At 37.7% G+C, this 23709-nt stretch overlaps 1 protein-coding gene across 1 annotated transcript; it reads left to right on the top strand.

The window, feature by feature from the left end:
* Positions 1–6909: 6909 nt before the first annotated feature.
* LOC149654993 (uncharacterized protein F54H12.2-like) lies at positions 6910–8157 on the top strand. Its single transcript, XM_089844993.1, has 2 exons — positions 6910–7429; positions 7721–8157. Exons 1-2 carry the CDS (start codon positions 6910–6912, stop codon positions 8155–8157), a joined length of 957 nt encoding a protein of 318 aa, XP_089701119.1.
* Positions 8158–23709: the final 15552 nt, after the last annotated feature.

Here is a 23709-nt window from a genome sequence, read left to right as displayed (position 1 = left end):
TGGGCCTTCTTTTTCCGTGGGACGGTTTTTTTGACTTTTACTATTCCGCATATGCCACCAAAGTTATATATTTAACTTATACTATATTTCGACCCACAAGCAGAAGTTAATAATACTATATTTTTGGCAACACTAGAAACATAACGTTACAAAAAACTGCAAAGCAAGAAAACACATCTGATTTTCTAGTTTGAATTTTCCCTCCTGTAATTTCTCGGGTCAGGTGACACGCCTCTGTTCCATTGGCGTAACTAAGGTAACGCCATCATCGAAGAGGGCGCTGCTAGTGCGAAAGCAAGTCAGCCTTTCCAGTATCTCTGACGCGGCTGGGTCGTTAGAATGTTTAAACGAGATTTTTGTGGTCGAAAATGATTAGTTATAGGCTTGCTAACTTTTAATTTCATCGCTAAGGTTCTTTGTCACACTATATAAACTAGAAACGTCTTCGTTTGTCACGAAAGGTTTGAATTTTCTTATTGAATTATGAATTTATCTACCTCTTAGAGCCAGTTTTATGCATAAGCCTTTGCTTTTTTACCTAGCTTCTCATCTGCTGGGAACCACACCCCTATAAAGTGAAACCAAAACTTAAACGTTTATGTATACCTTCAGCTTCTTTGTTTGAATATAAAAGAAGCAAGTGCTTTGGGGCGCTTGGAGTTCAAAAACATTATATATTAAAGATTTTTGGTTGTGAAAATAATACTGAATTCCAAAATAGATCTCAATTTGTCAGACGCGTAGGAACGTTTCGAATTTAGGGGGGTACAGTCTAAACATGGATTTGGGCGCCCCCTCCCCAAAGGCAAGAAAAATATCGAAAAATACATTGAACAACGTTGAAACATTGTACTTTAATTACAGTGAAATGGTGAATTATTATGATTTTCCAAAATTCGGTGTCAGTAGTGAACCACCTAAAATATGGAGTGGAAATTAGGTCATTTAATTGGGTCGCCAGCCTTCTAGCGCGCTAGACTCGCGCGTGTATACTCGCGCGAGTCTAGAATGGGGGAACACTGGTTTTTTATCCGGGGGGGTTTCTCTGAGTTCGTTTATTGGTCGAGAGTGGGGGTCGCCAATTGATTAGGTCTTTGTTAATTGGTTAAGGGCGTGAACTTCTTTAGTCATGACGTAATCGTCAGATAGAGTTTGTCTGATAAGAGAGTGCTCTCTTTATCTCGGTTATTCGCCTTGAAGAGAGCAGTGACTTCTAATGGAGAATAAGGAGCATCGAAAATATTCCCCGGAATGTCCGCTTGTTAAAGGGTTTTCAACATGTAACATACCTATAAATTGTTCTAACGACGAGTCTGGGAGAGATGTGTCAGTAACGGAGAAATACGTTTCAAGTACAAACAAATCCAAGACTAAAGAATATTGTAATAATAGATGTTGTATATTGCGGGTTATACAGGTTGGAATCAAATATTCTTTTATAGCTGTAACATACAGGGTGTTTCTGATAAGTCTGCCATAAATCAAGGGGCGTGTTCTTTGGGTCAAACTGAGTGGAAAGTGTCAAAGAACATGGGGTGTACAAGAATTTGCAACGAAGATATGGCCCCCCAAACATTGGCCCCTAAAACAAGAAAATATTCGAAAATGTAGACTAAAACAAATTCAGCCTTATCAACTTGTTTAGAAATAATGAGACAATTTCAATAGTTTCCCTCTAACATCGTTATTGAACTTTCACCTGGCAGAAGTGTATTAAATGAGTAGAAGTATGCCTACTCTAGTAAAGTAAATTCAAAGTATCATGGTACCTTTCGGTTGGTATTACTTTTATTCTTAACAAGTTAACATGGACGTTACAGGTATTGTTCAAAATGTCCACCAACGGCGTTAAGACAAACATGAACCCGTCTTTCGAAAGATTCTTGGACATGTTGGAAGATTCCTGGCATGTTCCTGATTGTTTGACAACCTTCAATAATTCGTCTTCGCAAGTCTTCCTCATCACGGACTTCATTCTTGTACACGATGTCTTTGAGATGACCCCAAAGATAGAAATCGCACGGATTTAAATCCGGAGATCTGGCTGGCCACGCAACTGGTCCTCCGCGCCCAATCCACCTCAAATTAAACGTAGCATTAAGATGTTCTCTAACTGCACGGCTGAAATGTGGGGGTGCCCCGTCGTGCATAAACCACATGTCACGAAGTAATGCTAACGGTATGTCCTCGAGTAGTTCAGGTAAAGTGTCTCTTAAGAACGTGAGATATGCTTCACCATTTAGTCTGGGTGGAAGAAAATGCGGACCTAGTAAATGATTACCGACAATGCCGCACCATACGTTTAAAGAAAATTGCTGTTGGTGACTTCTAACACTAGTTGCGTGTGGGTTTAATTGGCGCCATTCGTGGTGGTTGTGATAAATCAGAATTCCATCCCGGGAAAAATGTGCCTCGTCGGTTACTTAAAGGACCCGTGGAAATTGATTGTCCTCTACTCTGGCCAAAAACCACTCGCAAAAGTCGATGCGTCTTGGATAATCTGCCGGGTTAAGAGCTTGCACCTTTTGAATATGATACGGGTGAAACTGATGTCCGCGGAGAATTCGCCAGACCAAAACGTGATTAACATGTAATTGTCGTCCAACTTGTCTGGTACTTGTCTTACTCGATTTCCTCCATGTCTTCTGGAATGTCTCGCTCTCGAACGTTGTTGGGTTGTACTTGTCCGATGTCCCTCAAGCGCCTGTCAACAGCCTCGAACGTACGACGATTTGGTATGCGTCGTTGCGGAAATTGTTCCTGGTATCGCCGCTGTGCTTCCACTGAATTGCCCTGCGCCAGTCCATACATGAGATGCATGTCTGCATATTCTGCATTGGTATACGCCATACTGTACTACCACACGTTCGTTCGAAGTGATACTGTGACGTTATCAACAACATCGCGTTACTTTATAGCAAACCACCGTTTAGTTTTTACGTTTGCGTCATGACTGTCAGCATTGTTTTTTATTCACAAACGTAAACAATAAACGGTGGTTTGCTAAAAAGTCTTGGGGGTCATCTCAAAGATTTTTTTGACATCTTGTACAAGAATGAAGTCCGTGAATAAAAAACAATGCTGATGAGGACCCCTCGACAAGTACCAGACAAGTTGGACGACAATTACATGTTAATCACGTTTTGGTCTGGCGAATTCTCCGCGGACATCAGTTTCACCCGTATCATATTCAAAAGGTGCAAGCTCTTAACCCGGCAGATTATCCAAGACGCATCGACTTTTGCGAGTGGTTTTTGGCCAGAGTAGAGGACAATCAATTTCCACGGGTCCTTTTAGTAACCGACGAGGCACATTTTTCCCGGGATGGAATTCTGAGCTATCACAACCACCACCAATGGCGCCAATTAAACCCACACGCAACTAGTGTTAGAAGTCACCAACAGCAATTTTCTTTAAACGTATGGTGCGGCATTGTCGGTAATCATTTACTAGGTCCGCATTTTCTTCCACCCAGACTAAATGGTGAAGCATATCTCACGTTCTTAAGAGACACTTTACCTGAACTACTCGAGGACATACCGTTAGCATTACTTCGTGACATGTGGTTTATGCACGACGGGGCACCCCCACATTTCAGCCGTGCAGTTAGAGAACATCTTAATGCTACGTTTAATTTGAGGTGGATTGGGCGTGGAGGACCAGCTGCGTGGCCAGCCAGATCTCCGGATTTAAATCCGTGCGATTTCTATCTTTGGGGTCATCTCAAAGACATCGTGTACAAGAATGAAGTCCGTGATGAGGAAGACTTGCGAAGACGAATTATTGAAGGTTGTCAAACAATCAGGAACATGCCAGGAATCTTCCAACATGTCCAAGAATCTTTCGAAAGACGGGTTCATGTTTGTCTTAACGCCGTTGGTGGACATTTTGAACAATACCTGTAACGTCCATGTTAACTTGTTAAGAATAAAAGTAATACCAACCGAAAGGTACCATGATACTTTGAATTTACTTTACTAGAGTAGGCATACTTCTACTCATTTAATACACTTCTGCCAGGTGAAAGTTCAATAACGATGTTAGAGGGAAACTATTGAAATTGTCTCATATTTCTAAACAAGTTGATGAGGCTGAATTTGTTTTAGTCTACATTTTCGAATATTTTCTTGTTTTAGGGGTAAATGTTTGGGGGGGGGCCATATCTTCGTTGCAAATTCTTGTACACCCCATGTTCTTTGACACTTTACACTCAGTTTGACCCAAAGAACACGCCCCTTGATTTATGGCAGACTTATCAGAAACACCCTGTATATTATTCTACTGCCTATAACTGTACCTGTAGGAATTATTTTGGGAATGTTGACGATGAACCCAGTAGTTGCGCTTTTTGGTCTCTATCCTTTATTTTTACCATATTCACTATTTCCCGACACATATATAAACACACGAATATGTCAATGATGTAAAAAACAAATCAAATTTTGAAATAAAATGTTAAAATCAATGTACTGATTACATCATGATTAAATTCTGCGATAATGAATCCAAAAATTTGGAAATAATTTAAAAAGTTCCCCTCTATATGGTTAAACGGTTTTTAGGACGTGTCTGTACTTGTCTTTAGTCGTGACGTAATCGCCAGACTTAAATAAGAGTTTGTTTGATAAGAGAGCGATCTCTCTTTATCTCGGTTATTCGACGAACGCCTTGAAGAGAGCAGTGACTTCCGAGGGAGATCTTACAAAATGCGTTATATAGTGACGTATCAACGATTCAAAGGGCGCGAGGATTTCCAATATATGGTCGCGTATCTTTTAGATCAATGCGCTATGTATACAATATGTTTCGAACACCCGAGTATCTGAAAGTGGGAAAATCGCTCGTGTTACGAAGAAATGCCCGATGTTTAAAGATAGAGAGCCTCAAGTAAAAGATATCGAGTACCAGAATCAGGTGGAAATTTTGAAACGATTCATATTACATAGAAGTACCATTATTTTGGAGGAATTAGATGACGGGCTGTTATTTACCCGATTGGGTCACGGATTAAATCAAACAAGAGTTAAAGCCCCGGAAACGGATTCACCGGCGCCATTGTGTTTAGAAGAAAAAGCCGAATTTTACGGAAATGACTTTATAAAATACATACAGGAACAAATGAGTAAATTCGGTACTCCCGATAGTTTTTATCATGAACATTTACCCGTTTTATTTCCAAGTATATGTTAATGTAATCTTCTCTATAACGTAGGAAGCGATTAAGGTTGCTCTCGGTGTAGTGGTTAGCGCGTTTATTCGCCAATCAATAGGTCGCGAGATCGAACCCCGCTCTAACCATCACATCGAGTTCAACCTTTTATTTCTAAATAAAATTGAATAACGTGTAAATCCTCATTCATTTTTAAATAAAATATCAATTATGTCGGTCAATTCTTTTTTCGTTACTCTGTTAAGTGATAAAACTGATGAATATCCCGATATTTCACAATCGTCTTTCACGGTAAAATTAGGTAAACCAATTATTCTTTCAAACGAATGGGAAATTGGTTTATCGGAAATATTAATACCGAAAATTTCAACCGTAATAGACAATACCTGTAACTCTTTCGAAATACAGGTACCTGAACGATATTTAACGAATGATGGCTGGGACGTTAGAAGAGTAGAGTTAATACCGCAAAAGTACGAAGGTTCGAAAGATAAAAATGGAAACGCCGTATTTTTTTCAATGCAGAAAAACTGGTGCGTGACTTAACCGTTCAGCTTGAAAAACAGAATTTTCCCGTGAAAATACAGGTTATAGATATGTCAGTCCCGACTGGGCCTCCTATCAAGAGAGTTAAATTATCAGTCGATGCCGGTCACCAGGCCAGGCTAGCTCCTGGCCCTCTGGCTCAGGTTTTAGGATTCGAAACGGACGAGTACATTACTGGAGAATACATTTGTCCCATTCCGTTGTCTCAACAAGCTAGAAATATTACGATAAACTACACCAATAATTATATCGAGATAAAATTGAAAAAAACTTTAAAACTTCAAAACTTCAAAATCGTATGGTAACGGTAAAGATTCCTGAGGGACCCTATAGTGTCGACGCCTTATTGGAAGCTATGTATAGAGCGATACCCGAAGCTCATCAATCTCGGTTTAATTTCTCGTTAAACGATAACGGTACCGTTCGAATAATGACTGATAAGGAATGCACCGTGCTTTTTAGAGGCGTTCGTAACAAATTAGGTTCTATGTTAGGATTCGGTGACCAAACTAATCGTCTATTAGGGTCTGCAAACGCCAACTTTAAACCGGATTTAGTCAGTCAATATTTATACGTTTACACTGATCTGATATACCCCCAGTTTATAGGCTCTGGTTTCAAACCTCTTCTACGCGTCATTCTAACTAAAAACGATACGTCGGAGAAAATTATCACATACGATACTATAGACTATTATCCTATAAGATCCAACGAAATTGAAACTATCAAAATTGATATTAGAGACGAAGCCGACGCTCCTATATCCTTTATATCGGATCGCATCATTATCAAAATTCACTTTAGACGACATGTCTCGACCTAATAGGTACGTGTCATATTATCAGGAACAGTTCCTTGGATCTCCACCAGATGTATTAGTGCAGAAAGGATTTGGATTAGGAGGCATTTTTAGAGCTTTGATGAGAATGTTAACTCCTCTAGCGAAACCGATAGCTAAGAGCATGGGTAAAGAAGCTTTAGGACTTGGTGGAAGGTTTATTCAAGATATGAGCGCTGGAGAAGAACCCAAGAGAGCGTTCAAAAGGAATCTAAAAATAGCGGGCTCAAATTTAATTCATAAAGCGGGTGATAGTCTGGCTAATTCTCAGTACGGGTCTGGTATTCGACAGAAACGTCAGAAGATTCGAAAGAAGAAAAATAGATCAAAGGCCAATTTTTTATCGTAAAATAAGATGGCCCAATTCGAAGGCATGATGGGGGAATTAGACCTATTCGCGACACCCCCTTTGAACGCTAACATTATAACTAGTAGCGACGAAAGTTATCAACCTTTAAGCTCCGTAACGGATAGTGGACCTTTGGAATTTTTTGTCCCTGGCACGAGCGAACATTATATCGACCTTTCTAAAACTAGGTTAAGGCTGAAGGTCAGGGTGCTTCATTTGGACGGCACCGCCGTACCAGCGGCTGAAAAAAAAGTAGCTCCGGTTAATCTTTTACACGCCGCCCTCTTTTCCCAAATAGACGTCTTTTTAGGAAACACGAGCGTTCAGTCCCCTAACCAAGGAGCCCCTTATATCGCTTATCTCGAGAATTTATTAAATTACGGTACAGATGCTAAAGAAAGCCAACTAAATCTAGGCTTATATTATAAGGATAATCCGATCGATCCCGATTCCGCCTGGGTGGCAGCCAATAATTATCTTACTACCAATGGGATATTAAGAAGAGCCGAGAGAGCCAAGGTATCGAGTACGATAGATTTATACGCCCCGTTACACGTTGATATTTGTCGCTTAAATCGTTTCCTATTGAATAATGTAGACGTTAGATTTAGGCTTATTCGATCCAAACCAGAGTTTTGCGTAATATCGAAAGAAGCCGCTGATAAGAAATATAAAGTGGTTATCGATAATGCCTCATTGTACGTTAAAAGACTAAAAATAAATCCCGAAATAATGTTAGCCCACGCTACGGTATTAGAGCAAACCAGCGCCATCTATCCTTTGAATCAAACAGTCGTGAAAACCTTTTCAATTCCAGCTGGAATGAACGACGTTAATCGAGAAAACGTCTTCTTAGGTAAAATACCTCAAAGAGTAATCGTAGGCCTAGTTCGAACCTCGGCCTTTAATGGTAATCATTCTTTAAATCCCTTTAATTTTGAAACCTTTGATCTTAATTACCTATCCGTCAACGTCGGTACTGATACCTATCCTTCGGAAGCCTTTACGCCTGATTACGAAAACAATCTATACACTCGAGAGTACATGTCGTTATTCACCTCTTTAAATACATACAGAAAAAACAAGGGAAATTTTATCACGTACGAAGAGTACAAAAAAGGTTACGCTTTGTATTGCCTAGATTTAAGCCCGGATGAAAATGCGGGGGCTAGTCATCTTTCATTGCCCCGACAAGGAAATCTACGTATCAATATGAAATTAAAAACAATTTACCACACAATGTCACGTGCATAATTTATTCCGAATTCGAAAATTCTATCATGATAACTAGGGATCGCTCGGTGTTATTTAATCCCGAGTAAAAAGGCTCTATATAACCTCGGATTTAAGAAGCATTCTCTCATAACCGGTTAGAGATGAATCAAGTACACTACCTATCGGAGAAGCAAAACATTTACGTTGGAAGCGGAATTCTTCCCGTCTTCAATGTCAAACGACTCGATACTAAAACCGAAGCGTCTTTCGACAGTTGTATTTGGAATAGTATATGGACTTTCGAAGCGGATATTGACGCTTTCTTTAACGGAATAACGGGACGATTTCTGACTTGGTTAGTTGACGGTACTCAGAGAGTTAAACTAGAAGGCTTCGTATGTCAGAGAGGAAAAATAGTTGATATTCGTCAATATATTAGAGGATCGAATAATAGATATAATATTCTATTCTCAACATCGAAAGAATTTTCATTAAATAAGGACAGTTGGTTAAGGTTAAAGAACTTGAAAAATGTCATTGGTAGCGAATTAAAGCGAAAAGAAGAGGCCAGAGAAATAATGAAGAAGATTATCTTGGACAGTTTGACCAATATTTTATTTAATTTCACTGATTCGTGCGAAAATATCAGCTGTCATAACGAAATCGCCCACGATATCACTTGTTTACCCACGGATACTAATTGGAGCGAGAGAGTGGAGAAAAACCTAATTAGAGCTATTCCGTTGCTTAACTACGAAAGAATTCTAGAATCCTTTGTCGAGGAATACGGAGATTACGAAGACGACGTCTCAATTTTATTTAACGATATTCTCGGAAACTTTGTCGGTCTAAAAACTGAACTAATGTACGGTTAAAAAATAGATATCACTCTTATCTCGCGTGTATTGGGTCATGGATTACTCTAAGGCGTCTGAAAATATTCCGAGAGGATTTGAAATCGTTGGAATGCGTCACCTCGGAGAAGAGCAAAATGAATTTAATATCGAGATTACTCGATAAACGGTGCCAAGGGACCAGGAGATATTCGCCAGAGAACAACCACTACCGAAGCTAATGTCCTAAATGATCCAGTGTTTAATGATATACCTACGTTATATATCAATTTTTTCCTTATTTAGAAAATATTCCAGAAAATTGTATCTCTCCCTCTTATATAATACCCTACAACAACGTTATATTATCAGATATCATTTTCGATCTTGTTTAGAAAAAATGTCTCTCTCAAACGCGCATTACGACCCCGAAAATCCCTCCTCTTTTTCGGGATTGGATAAATTAACGAAAGGAGTTCCTCAGTCTTCGAGGAAAGAAGTGGAGAGTTTTCTATTAAAACAACCCACCTATACTATTCATCGTTATCGTCGATTAAAGTTTCCTCGCAATAAAATTACAGTGACATCTATGGATGAGACTCATCAGACTGATTTAATAGTTTTAGATAAACTTTCCAGATACAACAAGGGTATGAAATATTTGTTAAGTAATATAGATGTTTTGAGTAAATACGCCTACGTTATACCTATTAAAAACAAGATTTCCGCGGAAGTTATAAGAGCTTTCAAAATAATACATAAAGATGTTGTACCCACGAATATAAATACGGACGCTGGCTCTGAATTTTTAGCTAAACCAGTTCAGCAATATTTTAAAGAGAAAGGTATTCATCACTACGTAGCTTACGGGAATAAAAAAATTGCGATCTGCGAGTGATTTAACAGAACGGTTCAAGAGAAAATACACAAATTCATGACTAGCGCGGATACTCGTAGCTATCTGGGTGCGTTACAAAAATAGTTAAGGCTTACAATCACTCGATACACCGCTCAACGGGTATCGCGCCAGTCAATGTTAACCTATAAAATGAGCATAAGGTGTGGTACCGTCTTTTCGGTACCATTAAACCTGGGACAAAACCAAAGCTAAAAGAAGGTGATTTAGTAAGGTTGAGTAAATTTGAAAAAACCTTTTCAAAGGGATATAAAGGCTACTTTACAAAAGAGATCTTTATTATTGATAAGGTTTTGTACCGTAATCCTCCAGTATACGTTGTTAATGACAAAAATAACGAAATAATTAAAGGAACGTTTTACGAATACGAACTATCTAAAGTGATATGAATACGTTACAAATAAATCAAATATTATCATGCGACCAGAGGACAAAACCCTACTACCTAGGTACTTTTCCTAGAGACATGCTTCCCTGGAAACCTAGAAAGAAGAAATTTTGTTTTGTTCTGAACACGGAGAGAGCCGAGGATCCTGGACTTCATTGGGTAGGCATTTACGTTGAAAATGGCGAAGGTAATTTTTTCTGCAGTTACGGGCAGAGCCCGGATACGTATAAAATTAACCTGGCCAAATACGCGTCCAGATGGATCTATAACGATAAATTAATTCAAGATATGAGGACCCTTTTTTGCGGTCCTCATTGTATATTCTTTCTTATTCAAAGATGTCTGGGAAATTCGTTTCATAGAGTTCTGAAAATGAATAAAAATAAAACGGAAATTAACGACGCCATATCTTTATGGAATATCTGCCTTCACTTGTTAAGACATAGATATGAAAAATGTAATCAATAAAATATTAAAGTTGTAATGTTTAATAATCAGATACATTTGTATTGAATGCGAGAATAAAAATATTTATTATTCGAATATATTCTTTTTATATAAATTGTAATTATCATGCTTTTATATATAATCAGATACAAGCTTTTTTATATACGCAGATACATGCTTTTATATAATCACATACGTGTTTTTCAATATAATGAGTTAGAGGTTTTTATATAAAATGTAATAATCATTATTAAGGTTATTTTTTTGCCTTTCTATAAGTTACCCATTCGACATTAGATTCGGGCTTTTGAATCTCTTTCAAGCTAGCTTCGCGATCTTTTTTTATTTTGGCTTGTGTAGGGTACGGTTTTGATTTCGTAGATAGAATTTTCGCGAGTCTTTTTTTCGGCGAAGTCTCATCGTTAGGGCTAAGTTTCCGGAACTTTGAACCAGAAGCGCCCTTAGTTGATAAGGCCTGTTGAATTTGAGACGCCACGGGCTGATTCAGTACCATGGGTGTTAAAACTGGCATACTAGGCGTTTGAGACGTCCCGGACTGTTTCGGTACCACGGGTCCCATGGGTGTTAAAATAGGCATACTGGTCGTTCGAGAGAGTGACGCTGGCGTAGTAAACGACATCGCCGGTGTTTGACCCATTGCTGTACTACTCATTATAGGCTGTGGGGTAGTCTGACTCGAGGAGATATTAAAAGGGATACTTTGGGAAGGGGTAGCAACATTAGTAGGGACATTTTGGGAGGGGGTAGAGATATTAATAGGTATATTCTGGATAGGGGTTGGCCACGATGGAGGAATCCAAGACGATGATGAAGGACTTAGAGGCTGCATTTTACTCGACACTCCGGGTGCTGGAAAAGACGAATTCGTTGTAGGTGGCAAGATAGTAACGCTTGGTGGCTCCGCTAAACTCTTTAAAGATAAATATTTTTGAAGAGTTAAAAGGTACTCCTTCAATTTTTCCTCGGCAGAACCAGGTTTTCTCAGTACCTCTTTAATGGCGTTGTCTAAACTGTTAACTTCCTTTTGATTGTCCGTCAGTAAAGCCGCTGGTACTAAAACGCACTTTTTCATTATCTAGTAAAGACCGAAGCTATTGTTGGTATTAACATTGAAAGCAACGCCGGCCAGAATCCTCCTACCTGTTTAAATAACACCTGTCGCCTCTTTTTATCGCTTAAACCTCTCTTGGATAAATACCTTATAACGTTTTTGTAACGTTGAAGTCTTCTCTTTTTATGTCGATTCAATGGAATACCGCCGTTCTTCAAATTATAACAAATACCGCTTATACAATCCAATTGGGGTCGCGTACACTTTGATATTAAAAGTTTTCTTTGTTTCACACCGCTTTTACGCAAGAGATTTAAAAAGGGTAATTGGTTCCTAACCGACACGGGTAAAGGCATGTCTCGAAATGAGGTTAAATAAATTGAGATTTATATTTTATGGATTATTATTTTCTAACGTAGATTACCATCGGTCCTTCATTGGGGAATATATTGGACCGAAGTCTTAAACTATTATCAGTACTTTGTTTTAGATCTATTAAGATGTGTGAATACGCTTTTTCGGTACACTCTTCGTAAGCTTCTGTTAGGCGTTTGGTGTCTGTAGGAAAAAGCTGACGACTTAAATAGCGAACCTGGTTATTATCCCTAGGATTTTTAAACATAACGATATAAGAACAGTTCAATGATATATTTCTAGAATATTTACCTGGGTTAAAGACATTTTGAGACAGCAGCACGATGCTTAAAGATAAATGATGACTCCCGACACAAAAAAGATTACTTATAAACTCCTGTTTGGTACAGGTGTTAGCTAGATCGTCTAGGATTAAAAGATTATTTATTCTCTTATCAAAAAAATCAATATCGTTAGGAATTAGTCCTTCGTGGAATTCAATAGGCAAAAAAAGTTTCAGTTCATCAAAAATGTCCTGATAAACACTATAGCAATAGACTATTCTATCAGGAGGTTTGTCCATGATAATGTCTTTATATTTGAGTAAATTTATTACCCACGTTGTTTTCCCCGAGCTGCTTGGGCCAGCCAGTAAAATGGTCATCGGTGTTTCTAAGCGAAGGCGATATTCTAACCCGTTCTCCATTTTTAAAACGTTCTCTAATATCGTCTATGAACTCGTAGTTGACTCGATCTTCGTACGGTATCACTCTCACTTTAACAAGGTGGGAAAACGTGACCCGATGTTTAGAGGTCCGTTTTTTCATTTGTGGTAGCGGACGGGTCGTGATGGCTTAAATATCTTTAACAAATAAGCCCAAAAAACTAGATAAGGAAGGTACCTGCCATTGGAACTTTACATTTTAGAAGAATAACATCAATTTTTAGAGTACCCTCAAGTATAAGATTACGCTTAGACTGCGCCACCTTTTCAATACTAGCTAGTAACCGATCAGAAGTTAATTCATTTATAGCCATGAATCTTAAATTGATAGGGTTCTCTAAAGCGTCAGAGCTCAGGGCGAATCTTATTAAATTATATTCTTCAGCATTCCGCGTAACATGAGTTATGAGAGAATTCAAAATTTGGGAAAGTTGATCGTGAATATTTATTAATTTAAGTTCTTCTAAGTTGCGGAATTTAACGTTATATTCGGTTGTAACGCATCTATATTTCCTAGATACACGGTTTGATGTTTTATCTATCGTATAATATAGCTCTGGTCGAAATTTAGTAGCTAAATCGACTGGTTTAACCTCATCGTCTGACCCTGAAGTGTCAGACGATGAAGTGTCCGACATTTTTAGCGGGAAAAAACTTCAAATCTATATTTCTTTCCGAAAGCAAATGAATACCAATTTTCCCAGAAATTTAATGATCCAATGATAAATATTTAGTACTCACCAATCTTAAAAACTAGTTGACAGTACCGTTATTTCGACACGAATGAATTTCATCCGTTAATACCGCGCTTTTATATATTTTAACCGTTAGAACTCACCTTCTATTTAGATCTTGGAACACTATTACGATTAATATCTTCCCCGATAAAACCGTTTTCGAAGAGATGATTATAGAACCGTATGGGAAAAGGAAAAGGCATGGGCGTTACTAACCAATAATAAAACCCAGGCCTTTTCCTTCTCCTCAATGGAACCTTTTCTGGTTACGAGGCTCGAACCGTAAAAATGAATCCATTGTTAAGATATTTAAATAGCACCATGATGGAGCGGAGCCTGTATGTGATTAACTGTTAGAACGCATCTTCTATAGTTGTTAGTAAAGTATTTTTTCGGTACGAATGAATCTCGTCCTTTAAGTCTGATCTTTTATACTAAATGGGTGTTGTCTTTTCTAGCTTTAAGTCAAAGAGATCTATTCTTTAATGTAAGGGCTGTGAATAGCTCGTTACACTTAAACGGAGTCATATTACTTACTATCGTTACTGTGGTATGGATTTATTAATTTTCATTCGTATATCTTTTATTTTTAAACCTTCAACCATATCTGCTTCTCTTTAGTTTTATCCAACTAGTTCGAGTGAAACCTTGGGTCAAGATTAAACTTAGTTATAAACAATTTATAAAATTTTCCCATCGCCGATGAACGCCTTTATTTTTCATCATTATATCTATACATATACAGTGATATTAAATTTCATCTTTTATTTTTCCAAGTCTTCAACCATATCTCTTTATTTTATCCAGTTACTCGTTCATTTATAACCATAGGGCTAAATTATGTTATCAACAATTTATAACTAACTTGTCCTATCGCCGATGAACGCCTTTATTTGCGTCATTAAGTCTGTATAGATACAATAATATTGAATTTCATCTTTCATTTTCTAAACCTTAAATGATATCTGTTTCTCTTAATTTTCTATCCAACTCGTTGTTAAGCTTAGGGATAAAATTAGTTATCGACAATTTTATAACTAACTTGTCCTATCGCCGACAAAGGCCTTTATTTACGTTATTTTATATATGAAAAATAGGGATTCTCTTCAACAAAGCGCTGTCAATACCATTAAACGTATTCGCGACATCTTGTTTAGTCAATTTTCTGGTAGTAATATCTTTCTAGCGCAATGACCGAGTAACGGATAACATGTAGACGTAAAGAAAATTGTCTCGAGTGAAATTCGAGACGTTAACAGATAATAAATAAGTTAACATACAATACATAAGCGAACACTCTCTTATCTAAGTCTGGCGATTACGTCACGACTAAAGACAAGTACAGACACGTCCTAAAAACCCCTAAACAATTAACAAAGACCTAATCAATTGACGGTTATAGAAAAGATTACATTAACGACTACCGGGAAATAAAAAGGATAAATATTCCTCGTAGATACTATCGAGAGTCCCTAATTTCCTCAATTCTTCCCGTAAACATTTTATAAAGTCATTTCCGTAAAATTCGGCTTTTTCTTCTAAACACAATGGCGCCGGTGAATCCGTTTCCGGGGCTTTAACTCTTGTTTCATTTATACCGTGACGCAATCGGGTAAATAAAAGTCCGTCATGTAAATCCTCCAAAATAATGTCACTATTATCAAATATTAATCGCTTCAAAATTTCCACCTGATTCTGGTATTCGATATCTTGATGTTCAGGAGGTTTATCTTCATATATCGTGCATTTCTTAGTAACACGAGCGATTTACCCACTTTCAGATACTCGGTGTTCGAAACATATTGTATACATAGTGCATTGATCTAAAAGATACGCGACCATATATTGGAAATCCTCGCGCCCTTTGAATCGTTGATACGTCACTATATAACGCATAGTGTGTAAGAAGATATCCATTAGAAGTCACTGCTCTCTTCAAGGCGAATAACCGAGATAAAGAGAGCACTCTCTTATCAGACAAACTCTAATTTAACTCTGGCGATTACGTCACGACTAAAGAGAGACAAGTTCACGCCCTTAACCCTTTAACCAATTAACAAAGACCTAATCAATTGGCGACCCCCACTCTCGACCAATAAACGAACTCAGAGAAACCCCCCCGGATAAAAAACCAGTGTTCCTCCATTCTAGACTCGCGCGAGTCTAGCGCGCTAGAAGGCTGGCGACCCAATTAAATGACCTAATTTCCACTCCATATTTTAGGTGGTTCACTACTGGTGTCCGATAGGTGTTGGTTGTGGAAATATTTCTGAACATGAAATTTTAATCAATCTTATGAATCCTCTCTGGATATGTTTAGACAATTGCTAAGTGATTTAGTTGTTTTCACGTCATTGTTGTTCGTATGTCAGGGCACCAACCCTTGAGACAATTTTTAATATGAAAAATATGATTCCCTTTGTAAGACCAGGATTTCATAATAACCCCCCTGATATGACTCATAAATGATAAGACCTGAAGTGTGGATAATTCTATTTTAGTGTGAATGTAAGATTCATGAAAGTGCGTTACATCGCACCTTGATCTAATTAAATACTGAAGGGCTCACGCAGAAGGCGAAAAGGCTAATAATTAAAAAAACCATAAGAAAAAAAGGCTTAAAAGTGACTAAAAACTACCAAATCAAGCTATTTTAAAGGGTCGGGTAGGAAGAGAGGTTTTTCAGTGAAAACCGATTTTTATAATTAAAGATATTTAAAGGTCTGCATGTGAACTTAATCTGCGAGCTTTGACATTTCAGATCTCAGGCGAAATTAAATTGAAGTGCAGCTCAGAATTCAAAGTAATTGCTATCATTTCAAATAAAATCTTCAATAATTCTTTAAATTTAATTATACGAAAATCTCCTGAGCGAGCGAAGCGAGCTCCGCGATTTTTTATGTGAACAAATGAGATGTCGCTAATTCTACGTTTCAAGCGTCATACAGCTGAGATTATAAATAATTACTCCAAAATCCCAAAAATATAAGAATATTAGTGAAATTATGGGATAAAATAGGATAATTTCTAAAATATTCAGTATCATTTTGGCGCCCTTAAAATATAAACTTGGCCCCCTTTCTGACCTATTTAGGCGCCCTAGTAAAATTTAGGGGGGTACAATGTACCCTTGTACCCCCCCGTTCCTACGCCACTGCAATTTGTTTTAGTTACAGAATTTTTTTGCGGTTTCAAATATTTTAAAAGAAAAATGTGTAAAATAATACCCTTTAGAATTGTATGTTTTTCTTTTTCCTTAAAAAAATCTGTAAGTGTATATCAGGGTTGCCACAATACCTGGAAATCCTGGAAAAGTCAGGGAATTAAAATTTACTCTACCAGCCCTTTACCGACGATTTACCGTTCCTATACTAAACAGCCGCGAAATCGTCGGATTGAGCGCGGCTTTAGGTAGGCATAATGACGCCGACATATAGTCGGCCAACAGTCGTTTTATAGTAGCCTCAAAACAGTAGGAAAACCGGCGGGCTGTCGTCCCTCCAGGCGGACATTTCGACTTTCAAACCATTACTCTCCCGACTTATTAGTGACTTTTTACCAACTCGTCGGTAACACACAAAGCCGACCATGTAGGCCCTACGTCGGCAGTGCTACTAGGGCCAACCATTTAATCAACCCCCTTTTTAATTACTTTTAACCCCCCAAAAAAGTGATTTTACAATTAGTACGTTTTACACTCTTCACATGGTTATTTTTACCCTTTTTAAAGTGGATCTTTACCGTTCAGTAAGTAATTTATACCAACAATTACAAAAATTGTGAAAAATTGTGTTTATTTCACTGAAGTCTACAATAAAACAATACAATAATAATAGCAATTATTATTATTCCTAGCCCTTGAGGGTCATCCTCTTTTCCGCTTCTCACCAATTGGAACATTTTTTGCTTCTGGAGGAACTGTTGCTAGTTTTTAACTCTCCGAGTGACGATGACGTCACGGAGAGGTATTACACTGGACGTGTGTGTGTGTCTGTGTGTCTGTCACACCCCACGTGACCGAGTTCGCAGTTTCCGTATCGGAGCAAAGGTGTTCCCAATTTCCGGACTGCATTGACAGTTCACGGAAATTTGGAAAATTGTGTTTGTCTCCGCTGGCTAATCTACTTGAGTTCCCACACCACCAGTTTTGATTTTCGTCCACTCCACATGGACACTAGTTTGTGTAGGATCATTGCAGGTGCATTTCAGATACTTTGCAGCATCATTGCAGGTGAATTTCAGATACTATGTATGATAATTGCAGGTGAATTTCAGATACTATGTATGATAATTGCAGACTCGTTCCAGATACTTTGTAGGATAATTGCAGACGCGTTTCAGATACTTGCAGGATCATTGCAGGCGCGTTTCAGATACCTTGTAGGATAATTGCAGACGCATTTCAGATACTTTGTTGGATAATTGCAGACGCGTTCCAAATAATTTGTAGGATAATTGCAGACGCGTTTCAGATAATTGCATTACCATTGCAGGGGCGTTTCAGATACTTTGTAGGATAATTGCAGACGCGTTTCAGATACTTTGTAGGATAATTGCAGACACGTTTCAGATACTTTGTAGGATAATTGCAGACGCGTTTCAGATACTTTGTAGGATAATTGCAGATGCGTTTCAGATACATCGCAGGATCATTGCAGGTGCATTTCAGATACTTTGCACGGTCATTACGGTCGCGTTTCAGATACTTTGCAGGATCATTGCAGGTGCGTTTCAGATACTTTGTAGGATCGTTGCAGGTGCGTTTCAGATACTTTGTAGGATCATTGCAGGTGCATTTCAGATACTTTGTAGGATCATTGCAGGTGCATTTCGTATACTTTGTAGGATAATTGCAGGCGCGTTTCATATACTTTGTAGGATAATTGCAGGCGCATTTCAGATTCTTTGTAGGATAATTGCACGTGCATTTCAGATACTTTGTAAGATCGTTGCAGGTGCGTTTCAGATACTTTGTAGGATCATTGCAGGTGCATTTCAGATACTTTGCATTATCATTGCAGGTGAATTTCAGATACTATGTATGATAATTGCAGACGCGTTCCAGATACTTCGTAGGATAATTGCAGACGCGTTTCAGATACTTTGCAGAATCATTGCAGTCGCGTTTCAGATACTTGCAGGATCATTGTAGGCGCGTTTCAGATACTTTGTAGGATAATTGCAGACGCGTTTCAGATAATTGCATTATCATTGCAGGCGCGTTTCAGATACTTTGTAGGATAATTGGAGACGCGTTCCAAATAATTTGTAGGATAATTGCAGACGCGTTTCATATACTTTGTAGGATAATTGCAGGCGCATTTCAGATTCTTTGTAGGATAATTGCAGGTGCATTTCAGATACTTTGTAAGATCGTTGCAGGTGCGTTTCAGATACTTTGTAGGATCGTTACAGGTGCATTTCAGATACTTTGTAGGATCATTGCAGGTGCATTTCAGATACTTTGCAGCATCATTGCAGGTGAATTTCAGATACTATGTATGATAATTGCAGACGCGTTCCAGATACTTTGTAGAATAATTGCAGACGCGTTTCAGATACTTTGCAGAATCATTGCAGTCGCGTTTCAGATACTTGCAGGATCATTGCAGGCGCGTTTCAGATACCTTGTAGGATAATTGCAGACGCGTTTCAGATACTTTGTTGGATAATTGCAGACGCGTTCCAAATAATTTGTAGGATAATTGCAGACGCGTTTCAGATAATTGCATTATCATTGCAGGGGCGTTTCAGATACTTTGTAGGATAATTGCAGACGCGTTTCAGATACTTTGTAGGATAATTGCAGACGCGTTTCAGATACTTTGTAGGATAATTGCAGACGCGTTTCAGATACTTTGTAGGATAATTGCAGATGCGTTTCAGATACATCGCAGGATCATTGCAGGTGCATTTCAGATACTTTGCACGGTCATTACGGGCGCGTTTCAGATACTTTGCACTATAGCAATAGACTATTCTATCAGGAGGTTTGTCCATGATAATGTCTTTATATTTGAGTAAATTTATTACCCACGTTGTTTTCCCCGAGCTGCTTGGGCCAGCCAGTAAAATGGTCATCGGTGTTTCTAAGCGAAGGCGATATTCTAACCCGTTCTCCATTTTTAAAACGTTCTCTAATATCGTCTATGAACTCGTAGTTGACTCGATCTTCGTACGGTATCACTCTCACTTTAACAAGGTGGGAAAACGTGACCCGATGTTTAGAGGTCCGTTTTTTCATTTGTGGTAGCGGACGGGTCGTGATGGCTTAAATATCTTTAACAAATAAGCCCAAAAAACTAGATAAGGAAGGTACCTGCCATTGGAACTTTACATTTTAGAAGAATAACATCAATTTTTAGAGTACCCTCAAGTATAAGATTACGCTTAGACTGCGCCACCTTTTCAATACTAGCTAGTAACCGATCAGAAGTTAATTCATTTATAGCCATGAATCTTAAATTGATAGGGTTCTCTAAAGCGTCAGAGCTCAGGGCGAATCTTATTAAATTATATTCTTCAGCATTCCGCGTAACATGAGTTATGAGAGAATTCAAAATTTGGGAAAGTTGATCGTGAATATTTATTAATTTAAGTTCTTCTAAGTTGCGGAATTTAACGTTATATTCGGTTGTAACGCATCTATATTTCCTAGATACACGGTTTGATGTTTTATCTATCGTATAATATAGCTCTGGTTGAAATTTAGTAGCTAAATCGACTGGTTTAACCTCATCGTCTGACCCTGAAGTGTCAGACGATGAAGTGTCCGACATTTTTAGCGGGAAAAAACTTCAAATCTATATTTCTTTCCGAAAGCAAATGAATACCAATTTTCCCAGAAATTTAATGATCCAATGATAAATATTTAGTACTCACCAATCTTAAAAACTAGTTGACAGTACCGTTATTTCGACACGAATGAATTTCATCCGTTAATACCGCGCTTTTATATATTTTAACCGTTAGAACTCACCTTCTATTTAGATCTTGGAACACTATTACGATTAATATCTTCCCCGATAAAACCGTTTTCGAAGAGATGATTATAGAACCGTATGGGAAAAGGAAAAGGCATGGGCGTTACTAACCAATAATAAAACCCAGGCCTTTTCCTTCTCCTCAATGGAACCTTTTCTGGTTACGAGGCTCGAACCGTAAAAATAAATCCATTGTTAAGATATTTAAATAGCACCATGATGGAGCGGAGCCTGTATGTGATTAACTGTTAGAACGCATCTTCTATAGTTGTTAGTAAAGTATTTTTTCGGTACGAATGAATCTCGTCCTTTAAGTCTGATCTTTTATACTAAATGGGTGTTGTCTTTTCTAGCTTTAAGTCAAAGAGATCTATTCTTTAATGTAAGGGCTGTGAATAGCTCGTTACACTTAAACGGAGTCATATTACTTACTATCGTTACTGTGGTATGGATTTATTAATTTTCATTCGTATATCTTTTATTTTTAAACCTTCAACCATATCTGCTTCTCTTTAGTTTTATCCAACTAGTTCGAGTGAAACCTTGGGTCAAGATTAAACTTAGTTATAAACAATTTATAAAATTTTCCCATCGCCGATGAACGCCTTTATTTTTCATCATTATATCTATACATATACAGTGATATTAAATTTCATCTTTTATTTTTCCAAGTCTTCAACCATATCTCTTTATTTTATCCAGTTACTCGTTCATTTATAACCATAGGGCTAAATTATGTTATCAACAATTTATAACTAACTTGTCCTATCGCCGATGAACGCCTTTATTTGCGTCATTAAGTCTGTATAGATACAATAATATTGAATTTCATCTTTCATTTTCTAAACCTTAAATGATATCTGTTTCTCTTAATTTTCTATCCAACTCGTTGTTAAGCTTAGGGATAAAATTAGTTATCGACAATTTTATAACTAACTTGTCCTATCGCCGACAAAGGCCTTTATTTACGTTATTTTATATATGAAAAATAGGGATTCTCTTCAACAAAGCGCTGTCAATACCATTAAACGTATTCGCGACATCTTGTTTAGTCAATTTTCTGGTAGTAATATCTTTCTAGCGCAATGACCGAGTAACGGATAACATGTAGACGTAAAGAAAATTGTCTCGAGTGAAATTCGAGACGTTAACAGATAATAAATAAGTTAACATACAATACATAAGCGAACACTCTCTTATCTAAGTCTGGCGATTACGTCACGACTAAAGACAAGTACAGACACGTCCTAAAAACCCCTAAACAATTAACAAAGACCTAATCAATTGACGGTTATAGAAAAGATTACATTAACGACTACCGGGAAATAAAAAGGATAAATATTCCTCGTAGATACTATCGAGAGTCCCTAATTTCCTCAATTCTTCCCGTAAACATTTTATAAAGTCATTTCCGTAAAATTCGGCTTTTTCTTCTAAACACAATGGCGCCGGTGAATCCGTTTCCGGGGCTTTAACTCTTGTTTCATTTATACCGTGACGCAATCGGGTAAATAAAAGTCCGTCATGTAAATCCTCCAAAATAATGTCACTATTATCAAATATTAATCGCTTCAAAATTTCCACCTGGTTCTGGTATTCGATATCTTGATGTTCAGGAGGTTTATCTTCATATATCGTGCATTTCTTAGTAACACGAGCGATTTACCCACTTTCAGATACTCGGTGTTCGAAACATATTGTATACATAGTGCATTGATCTAAAAGATACGCGACCATATATTGGAAATCCTCGCGCCCTTTGAATCGTTGATACGTCACTATATAACGCATAGTGTGTAAGAAGATATCCATTAGAAGTCACTGCTCTCTTCAAGGCGAATAACCGAGATAAAGAGAGCACTCTCTTATCAGACAAACTCTAATTTAACTCTGGCGATTACGTCACGACTAAAGAGAGACAAGTTCACGCCCTTAACCCTTTAACCAATTAACAAAGACCTAATCAATTGGCGACCCCCACTCTCGACCAATAAACGAACTCAGAGAAACCCCCCCGGATAAAAAACCAGTGTTCCTCCATTCTAGACTCGCGCGAGTCTAGCGCGCTAGAAGGCTGGCGACCCAATTAAATGACCTAATTTCCACTCCATATTTTAGGTGGTTCACTACTGGTGTCCGATAGGTGTTGGTTGTGGAAATATTTCTGAACATGAAATTTTAATCAATCTTATGAATCCTCTCTGGATATGTTTAGACAATTGCTAAGTGATTTAGTTGTTTTCACGTCATTGTTGTTCGTATGTCAGGGCACCAACCCTTGAGACAATTTTTAATATGAAAAATATGATTCCCTTTGTAAGACCAGGATTTCATAATAACCCCCCTGATATGACTCATAAATGATAAGACCTGAAGTGTGGATAATTCTATTTTAGTGTGAATGTAAGATTCATGAAAGTGCGTTACATCGCACCTTGATCTAATTAAATACTGAAGGGCTCACGCAGAAGGCGAAAAGGCTAATAATTAAAAAAAACCATAAGAAAAAAAGGCTTAAAAGTGACTAAAAACTACCAAATCAAGCTATTTTAAAGGGTCGGGTAGGAAGAGAGGTTTTTCAGTGAAAACCGATTTTTATAATTAAAGATATTTAAAGGTCTGCATGTGAACTTAATCTGCGAGCTTTGACATTTCAGATCTCAGGCGAAATTAAATTGAAGTGCAGCTCAGAATTCAAAGTAATTGCTATCATTTCAAATAAAATCTTCAATAATTCTTTAAATTTAATTATACGAAAATCTCCTGAGCGAGCGAAGCGAGCTCCGCGATTTTTTATGTGAACAAATGAGATGTCGCTAATTCTACGTTTCAAGCGTCATACAGCTGAGATTATAAATAATTACTCCAAAATCCCAAAAATATAAGAATATTAGTGAAATTATGGGATAAAATAGGATAATTTCTAAAATATTCAGTATCATTTTGGCGCCCTTAAAATATAAACTTGGCCCCCTTTCTGACCTATTTAGGCGCCCTAGTAAAATTTAGGGGGGTACAATGTACCCTTGTACCCCCCCGTTCCTACGCCACTGCAATTTGTTTTAGTTACAGAATTTTTTTGCGGTTTCAAATATTTTAAAAGAAAAATGTGTAAAATAATACCCTTTAGAATTGTA

Source organism: Phalangium opilio, unplaced genomic scaffold (genome assembly GCF_054372755.1).
Source record: "Phalangium opilio isolate 3A_F unplaced genomic scaffold, DU_Popi_V2 ptg000078l_1, whole genome shotgun sequence".
Lineage (NCBI taxonomy): Eukaryota > Metazoa > Arthropoda > Arachnida > Opiliones > Phalangiidae > Phalangium > Phalangium opilio.
This window is presented reverse-complemented; position numbering and strand designations above follow the sequence as displayed.

What these genes read in the sequence shown, in the direction of transcription:
- LOC149654993 (XM_089844993.1), top strand. Translation starts at nt 6,910, where the DNA reads ATGGCCCAATTCGAAGGCATGATGGGGGAATTAGACCTATTCGCGACA. An exon ending in CGAGAGAGCCAAGGTATCGA is followed by an intron (nt 7,430 to 7,720) that starts GTACGATAGATT and finishes TTTCAATTCCAG; the next exon opens with CTGGAATGAACGACGTTAAT.